The 9512-nt window shown below is 46.3% G+C and overlaps 1 protein-coding gene across 1 annotated transcript; it reads right to left on the bottom strand.

Annotated features, from left to right (window-relative positions):
- Nucleotides 1–6676: 6676 nt before the first annotated feature.
- On the bottom strand, nucleotides 6677–8839 carry LOC123152332 (flavonoid O-methyltransferase-like protein Os11g0303600). The gene is made up of 2 exons (XM_044571907.1): nucleotides 8021–8839; nucleotides 6677–7263 (listed from the first exon to the last, which is right to left on the bottom strand). Exons 1-2 carry the CDS (start codon nucleotides 8816–8818, stop codon nucleotides 6967–6969), a joined length of 1095 nt encoding a protein of 364 aa, XP_044427842.1. The 5' UTR covers nucleotides 8819–8839; the 3' UTR covers nucleotides 6677–6966.
- Nucleotides 8840–9512: the final 673 nt, after the last annotated feature.

Below are 9512 nucleotides of genomic sequence, written 5' to 3' on the forward strand. Positions count from 1 at the left end.
ATTGTGGAGGAGGCTCTCAGGAGCAAAAGAATGAAGAGTGACCTCACATATCGTGATTTCGTCAAATTTTTGGCTTGGCAGGGTTTTCGGCCCCAATTCAAACAGGCGTGTGCTACTACTTGCAGTCACCACCAAGCCCATCACTCAGGCCCACCGTCCCGACTTCGGATTGTTTTGCTTTTTGCCCAGAAAAATTGAGCGGACAGGAAGGCAGGCACACCGGCGGCGAAGTTTAGGCTACTCATAGTGGGGAGTAACATATACTAATATCATACATATGATACTAGTATATGATACTATCTTCATAATGTATAGTATCATAAAGTAGTACTCCCTCCATTCCCTTATACAAGGCCACTATGAAAAATATGTTTTGTATCTATACAAGGCCACTAACAGTAATCGAGATAAAAATTAATGATGTTTCCTCGTACTACCAACTTGTTTAATACTCACATGCATGTAGTCATAATGACATTGTGCTACTTCCTTCTTATTCCTTTCTTGCTTGCATGCAGACGTATTAATGATCCCGGTTAATGAAAGGAAAAGTTGACTTGCAGAGCAGTCATTAAATTTTATCTTGATACCTGTAATTTGAGTTTGTGGCCTTATATAGGGGCATGTTTGGTTCCAAATAAGTCACCAACTTATAAGTCGAAAAATGAAAAAAAGTGACTTATTTTGCCAAACAGACCCTACTTATAAGTCACCTCAACTTATAAGTCATAAGTTGCTCCACCCCAACTTAAAACTTATAAGTCACCCTCTTTTGTGTGGGTCCCACCACCTTTATATAGAAAAACAAGATGGGAAGGTGTGGTCAGGTGACTTATAAGTCAGGTGACAACCAAACAGACGTGACTTATAAGTCATTGGTTTTAAGTCACCTGACTTATAAGTCAGGTGACTTATTGGAACCAAACATGCCCTAAGGCTGGTTGTAATGGGGAGTATCATATACTAGTATCATGCATATGATACTAGTGTGTGATACTACCTCCCTAATGCATAATATTATATATTAGTATCATGTAGTACTATATTTATTGTCATGCATGACACAAAGCAGCATAACATTTATTATGATACGGTATCATGATATGATACTCCACCTCTCTTTCTTCATTTAATGCCATGACACCTCATCAAAATTGCCTAGTTGGCATGCATGATACTAGCTATGATACTATCATTACGACCAGCCTAAGGGAATGGAGGGAGTATCATATATGACCATATTTATTGCCATGCATGACACAAGGTAGCATAGCATTTAACATGATATGGTATCTACCTATGTTACTCTAATCCTCTCTCTCTTATTTAATTGTGTGCCACATAAGCATGTTTACTAGTCCCAAATGCATGTTACCAGTTATGTTACCCCCACTATGGCCAGCCTTAGGATAGGAAGGAGAATGATGCGTCTAGTCTCCGACCAAGCCTTCCCCCGCTACACCCCCCATCCCCGCCCTCTGCCCCCGGTGCAGCTACGGGGCCAAGTCACCCCTCGCTCGCCGTGGCCGCCGCCAAGTAGACTCCCGGCAGCGACGGCGATGACGAGGTAGGCCAGCCAACCGCACCACATACAGCCATGCCCTCTTTGTGCTGTCCCCCCAAAAGCGCTGCCACCGACCAATTTGTCGCTGCCACACGTTCGGAATACAGTGGGTCTTCAGTCCCAGATTACATATTTTTCTAAGAGAGGAATAATCTGAGCAAACGTAGGTCAACAGATGCGAGCCGGGCTTATAGATAATTCTTGGAGTTAACTATAGCTGATACTCCGGAAAGAGATTCTCGTTATTGGTTGCATAACAAGATGTTGAGCCTGCACCTGCATCTTGGATTTAACTACTGTATTTCTCGGGCTTATCTGAATATAGACTTATTATTCGGAAATATAGTGGGTGTTTCAGAAACCCTTTGTAAGCTTCATTGCTACCGCTTCTCATGATCAAAATACAAGACATGCACTGTATGTGCATCAGTGCATTATTCTTAAATTCAAGAAATGTTACCATCCATATCATTTTGAAAGTTTCAGAATATCTAAATTTTCTCCCAGAAGATACCTTGGTAAAGTAAAATAAAATAGAGATTCAACAGCATGCAGCTATTTTACAAGCAGAATACTGAAGTCGAATATTGTTTATAATACAAATATGGAATATGAAAGCATAGGGGGACCTGTCATCACAGTTGCATAAAGCACCCATCAGTGCTAGAAGTGGTTGGATGTGCACAAAAAGATTAGCATATACGGATTACCTTTTTCTTTTGCGGGGAAAGATTAGCATATGTACTTGACTTGCAGGTTCTTTGTCTGGTTCTTGATGGCTTTAATAACAAGTTAGAATTCCCCCTCAACGAGCCGAGCATGTGCTTGACTTGCAGGTTCTCTGTCTGGTTCTTGATGACTTTAATAACAAGCTTAGCATACACAGCTCATCAAGCCATGACACTGCTTTTTATTTGATGTTTTCAGAATTCAGATCCTGCAGCGCACAAGGAGGCCACCACAAGTCCAAATCTAACCAGCTCTACATCTACAAGCCAGGTGCATCACGCTTTGGTTTTGTTCCTAGTGCTCCTGTGATGTTCATAGGACACGGGTTAATATTTGAACTTTTAATGTCACCAAATATGAACCAAATTATCTTCTGTATTCATGGCCTCGATTTTAATTAAGCAACATCCAAAGCGTTGCCATCTTGAGCTGTTTGGCTTCGATTGCCAGCGTTAGCCAAGTAAAAATTGATTTATTTGTTTGATCAGATGTTGCCTTCACCGACGAAATAAGATGTGAAGTTTGGTTGTATCTTTTGGGGTTGGCAACACATGCACTGTGTCTGCATATGCGTAAATTCTTAAAATATATCTATCCATATCATTTCCAAAGCTGTAGAGTTTCTAATTCTCCTACCAGAGGAAACTTGAGAGACAGGGCGAAACCTAACGCGCCGCCAGCCCAGCCCCCTCACTTCCCCACCTTCCCCTCGCCGCCGCCAGGGCGCGCCGCCAGGCGAAGCCCGGCCGGCGTCGGCGGCGGCGAGGATCTCCTTCCTCCTCGCCTGATCTGCTGCGGCGCGGGCGCGGCACCTTGGCGGGGACGCCTCGTTCTGGCGCAGGGCGTGGTGGTGGGGCTGCGTACGGTCGCGCTGGTGGCGGGATTGGACGGGGCTCTGCGGCGGCTGCGCGGCGGCGTGGTGCGGGGCGGGGCGGCCAGACCCAGCAAGCAGGCGGCGGCGTACGGCGGGATGTCCAGCGGCGGCGGCATCCGATCTGGGCTCAGATGGGCTTCGGCGGGCCGTGCATGCTGCTGGCTTGTCTTCCATGCTCCGTCAATGGCAAACTGCTCCTGGGCTCGACCCGCAACACGAGTACGTCGAGGACTCCGGCCCTCGGCGTGGCGGTGGTGGCTACTTCCTTCGCCGGAGGTGGTCGGCTAGCTGGTTGTGGCATCACACATCCAGTCCCAGCGCCAAGTGGGAGACGATGCTGCCGGTGAAAACCGTGCTATGACTTCGGTCAGGGCGGGCGATGGCGGCATTTTCGCGTCGTTATCTTGATGAAGACATCGCCACTGTAGCTACCGTCGACTCGCTTGCGCTGCTCCGGGTGAAAACCTAGACCCGGGGTTCCCGGATCGAACGATGGCGACACTTTAGGCGTCGTTCTCCCTCATGGGGGCATTGTTTTTGGAGCAGCGGCTGGATGGAGGAGACAAGTGGTGGAGCGGTTTTTCATTTACCATATCAAAGATGGCGGATCTCGGCGGCGTGGTGCAATGGGGATTCGGTGTCCGATGCAAGGAGATGGACTCGCGCAGGAGGAGGACGCTGTCTGGCGTCATGGTGGCGTCGATGGCAGAGAGGCCTAGCAAGGTCGGTGCGTTAGTTTTTGCTCTGAAGATGGATTGGTGGAAGATGGCGGCGACAGCACATGAGAGTGCGTCAGACCGGTGTATACCTTAAACCCAGTATGTGGCTTGGTTGGGGCCTCCGGCATTAGATGTTAGGCATATGTGCGATGTCTGTTTGGTATTAGGCTCGGACTATCGGCACACCTTCATCAAGTGGATAGAAATAGTGACATATGTTGCTAGGATGGTGGCTTCAGACTATCTGATGTACTACTTTGTAAGGTCTTTGTGAATAATTAATAAAATGGCTGCATGCATCGCTCAGATGCAGAGGCCGGGGGTAATCCTCCTTTTCTAAAAAAAACCCAGAGGAAACTTGAAAAAAAAGAGCTCGTAGACCCCATAGGGAAGGTCCAATAGCAAAATACAGATGCAGTAATCCCTGGTTGTACATCAGCCGGGCTGTTAAAGCTATTGCTCTGTGCTGTATGCATGCCATAAAGCACCTTTAATGCATAGGGAAGTTCATAAGCAAGTAGGAGATTTTCAAGATTCAACAGAAGTCCATTGAGATCAACAAAAGTCCAGGGAAGTCAACAATATACAAGGAAATCAACAAAAGTCTAAGTAATTTGTCATGCTCAACCAAGTTGGAAAGGAAGAGAAAACCAAAAACCAAGTGAAAGGAATGGCTCAAGGCGGAAACAGCTCAAGTTACGAAAGAGGCCCGAGAAGAGAATCCCACATGGTGGAGGGATGAGAGGGGGTACTTTACCATGGACTATGGATCCCCCCCCCCCCACCCCACCCCCCACCCCCCTTTGATGAGTAGTCTTCATAAAACTAGTTGACCGAGTTTTAGCTTCCTACCCCTCCCACTTGCCATCTCATGGGTAGCTCTGGTCATTTGAGAAGAACCCCTGGATTATACACCAGCTCTAGAGTCGAGTCTACGAAGTCATGAGTGACTTAGACTGACACCCAGGGAAGGACCTGAAGAGTGTACCGAGAAGACGCATTCGACTAGGACATCATCGTGTCAACTTTGTTGGTGTATCACAACCTTCGCTATAATGCCATCATACACACCCCCGTAATCGTATTCACGACCACGCTATTAAGGACACCCCTTAGTAAAAAGTTGTTCTCACTAAAACAACATAAGTCTCTTGGGGGATTTTCGTAGCTAGACTCGGAAACTCAGATGTGATGTAATGGTGTATGGTTTGTGAGTAATTCATGCTCATTTTATTTAAATAAGATGTGATGTAATGACATTTTGCGCAGCTTATGAAGGTTGTTTTGTTGTTGTCGGTTTCATGGAAATGACTATTTTCCCAGTATGAACTCCAAATCAACAAAATGAAAATGAGAGAGAGTGCAAATATACAAGTTCTATCCATGATTAATCACTTGAGTTGATGGCCAGTTGCCGGCAGCCAAAGTAAACTTGTACCATAACACATTATGAACGACAATTATATGGCTACAATATGATATCTCCAGGTTTTAATCACACTATTAAGTATATATATCAACTTGGCAAGGTTACAACAAAAAGTATAAGGTGTAATTTGTTGGAAAATGTAGTAGAAAACAAAAAATTTATAAGATCATGAGCCCATGAACACTATTAAGACGCATAATAGGTTTAGATCGGATCGTTACCAACCTCGAGTTACAGTGGAAGAACACTTGGTGTAGATCGCTGATGAAGTCCCTCGAACCGTTCACGAACGATCCCTCGAACCAAAGATCGAAAGCATGGACTCTCTACGGATTGCAGGCATTCAGGCTTCACGATCCCGCAGCGCTTCACCGTACAGAGCTAATCGTCGTCGGAGAATTAGACGAGGGAGAAGAGAACCTGACGGCGCTTCTCTATTATGAGGATTAGACATAACTAGAACTTGTGTCCCGAAACTATTCTGAGAATATTTTCTCATAACTCTCACTCCACTAACACTCAAAAGATCGTTATTCCCTTAAGCATGTGACCCTGTAGGTTCAGTAAAATATAGATATGAAGGAAACTCCCTTTCGCTCAATGATCAATAATGTAACCGTGGACATTCATATTGAAACCTATGAATACACGAATGATGTGCGAGTGAACCTTTGGTTATCATATGCTATTCCCTTTGCTTCACGACGCTTTATAAATCCCGGGGTGAGATGTATCCGTATTCTCTTGAGTCATTCTCATGCTCACTATACTAGTCTACTCATTATCAGTTTTGTTCTTCTTTCTCGTTGACATGTTCCGGCATCGTTGTTACCTAGTCACCTGTGTCTGACCAAAAGATGGTGGGTGTCATCACACCGAAAGGGCCCTAAGAATATCTCTCCATTGTTGGATGAGGAAATCACACTCTTGAGCTATCCAACCCCTTGTCAAACTTACCAAGGAACCTGTAAGTTCTCCTTATGATAATCGTGTTATAGCTGACGTTTGAGCATCTCAAAGTTCATCGTTCAGTAAGAAGCGGCTACGATACTCTCATGGTCTAAGAAACTAAAGCATACGTTAACTCTCTATGGTATATCAATAGACTTCTGACACAATTCAATATGATCGTTCTTTTAACGTCATACTCTCAATGTTGTTTTGGGACTATTGTTACACTTAACGATATCCCAAGATCCGAAAAGCATGATCAACATACAATACTTGAGCTAGTCCTAGGGCGAGACTAGGAATCAGATTTTACTGTTTGTCCTTCCACACATGCACGTTTATGAGTTTTCCACCGAATCACACATTTCAAGATCATAGCAGTTATAGCATAGAATATGAACTCTTAATTATAAAAGTGAAAATAGATAATACAATATTATTGCCTCTAGGGCATATTTCCAACATAATCTTATGGTAGGCAATTGTACATTGTATCGTATGCAAAGCACTATGAGTGCATATATAATACTTTTCCAAAAGAAAGTTGCACGAGTATCATAAGGTAACAAAACATAATAGTCTTGCTATTTTATGATCCGCGAGACCTCCCTTCGGAAAATTATAAGGCACTCAATTATTTATATATCCTTGGAGCACACAACAATCCACAACATATATTAGAGCATTTGGGAGCACAACCTTACGGGTAGACCTCAATGACAGCTCGAGCTCCAACTTTCTTGAAAATCTTATATTCGCTGAAACCGGCTTTCATGAAGATGTCGCTCCAGTCCTTTTCATCCCGCTGCCGGCCTCTCGTCATCACCAGCTTCAACATATCCACCAGGTGATGGGTTTCCAGCATCAGCCCCGAAGCCGAGCTAAGCACAATATCTATCACAATGACTTTTCCTCCTGCACCTCGGGGAGGAATGGCCTTCTTGCATTGTGCCAAGATCTTGATGCAATCCTCGTCGCTCCACAAGTGCAGAACAGACTACCATGCACAGATAAACTTCTGTAAGGTTAATCAAAACTAGCAAGAAAATATACCTTGAATTTAATTGTTACTTCAAACAGAACAACTAATCATTTTTGGTCGGCGTTCTCTATTGGGTTTCACCCATGGATCATGAACACACGCATGAAACACTAAACATTGGAGGCCACAATGACATGGCGGCTTTATCGTGCAAAGGTCATTGCAAGATTCCATGTTGCCTGTTGATATCATGCACCCCCATCACAATCTTGCGAGCGTGCGACTAGAAACCAAATCCAATGACATATACTGGATCGTGCTACATGCATGACTACATGGAGAACGTTCGTTCGCTTACGACCAGCTACGTAAGTCCTAATCTGACTCAAACTCGACCAAGTTAACTAGCAGTCCCTCTGTTTCTTTGTCTACTTCACATATTAGATTTGTCTTTGAATCAAACTTTGTAAACAGTTTAATAAAATTCATATAGAATATATCAACGCTCACAACACCAAATAAGTACAATATGAAAATATACTACTCCTTCTGTACACTAATATAAGGCTTTTTCGATCACTATTTTAATGACCTAAAATGTCTTATATTAGTTTACAGAGGTAGTACATGATATATCTAATAATACTGATTTGGTATTATAAATTTAATACATTTTTCTATAAGTTTGGCCTAACTTTAAAATGTGTAACTTAAGGAAAACCTAATATATGAGCATGTGGGACGAGATGGAAGATGGCACATTCATAAATACCTTGAGCAACACAGCTTGAGCAGGCGGGACGACGTGGAAGATGTCACCAGCAACATACTTAACCACACCTTCAGCCGGAGCTTTGTCGATGACCTTTGGCAGGTCAAGCACAGTGCAATTGATGTGCGGATAGGCCCTGACGATGGCCCTCGCCGTCGTGCCATCACCACCGCACAAGTCAGTCAGAGACTCAAGTCCCTGAAACAGGTCATGGCACTGCCGGAGCACAAGACCGATCCCCATATGGTTATGGGAAGCCTTGGCCTCGTGGACCAGCTTATCCATCTCCGGGTCCAGGAGCGCCATGCTGTCGTCGAAGATGGTCGCGCCGTGCAAGTCCTCGAACGGCGAAGGCACCGGCCCGTCAAAGTCCTTCCGGAACCAGTCCGCCAGCCCGAATGCCGCCTCCACGTAGTACCGCGAGGAGGCCACACGCACGATGGCCGTCTGGCATGCGTCGCCGTCGATGTGGACGCCATCCACCAGGAGGTACGATATCGGGTTGAGGCGGTACGTCGTCCCCGCGTCGGTGGTGTCGAAGACGCCCGCCGTGGCCAGCTGATACAGCAGGCGGCCGAGGAACGACAGCTTGGACTGGGGCAGAGACAGCGCGGCGATCAGGTCGGGGGGCGACGCGGTGCCGCCAAGGCCGTGGATGGCCGTGGGGATGCCTAGCTCGACGGCGCACCGGAGCGCCATGGGCGTGAGGTAGCACAGGGTGTGGCGCCACAGGTCGGCCTGCGCCTTGAGCAGCTCAGCGTCGGTGGGGACGGCCATCTTCTCGGTCTGAGCTGCCATGATCGTATATCTCTCTCTTAGACGGTTAGACCTCAGTGCTGTGTTGTGCTCGTGCACTTGTGCTAATTATATAGGGGGTCGGGGGACTGACCTATACATATAGCATGTGTTGGCTGTCCTGTTCTTTTTTCTCGTGGAACACGAGGATGATAGGGACATAGGGTAGAGCGTATAGGGGAAGGCCCCTTAATTCCGCCTGTCTGCTGAAGAGTAACTAAGACATCTCATAGCGGAATAATCGTAAAAGCGAATACGTATGTGCACACAGGCACAGTGTTTTGGATGGATGTAGACACATGGACTCCTCGTGATCAAAATACGACCCATGGACTTGTGAATGGATGTGGACACACGCACCTAAATGCATCTCCAGCCGCGCCTTCAACAGGCCCTCAAAGCCATTTTTTAACGCCCACGCTCACAAATCGACTCAGTCGTGTCTCAGGGGCCCAAATTTTCACCGGTTAGGGCCGAAACTGGCGCCGGCGGACTCAGGCCGAACCCGGCGCGCTGGGGACGTCCGAGGACGCCGGTCAATCGTTTTTTTGGCGCGAAAGAACGGCGGGCCGGCCGAGTCAGCGACCCTCGCGCCTCATCGCCTCGGTTTTCCACGGGGAATCAATGCCAAGGTTGTCGCCTGTCAGCCTTCCATTGATTCCTCACGGACGGCGCGGTGAGGCGACGCGCCCCCTCC

The sequence above is a fragment of the Triticum aestivum genome, chromosome 7A, assembly GCF_018294505.1.
Source record: "Triticum aestivum cultivar Chinese Spring chromosome 7A, IWGSC CS RefSeq v2.1, whole genome shotgun sequence".
In the NCBI taxonomy this organism is placed as follows: Eukaryota; Viridiplantae; Streptophyta; class Magnoliopsida; order Poales; family Poaceae; genus Triticum; species Triticum aestivum.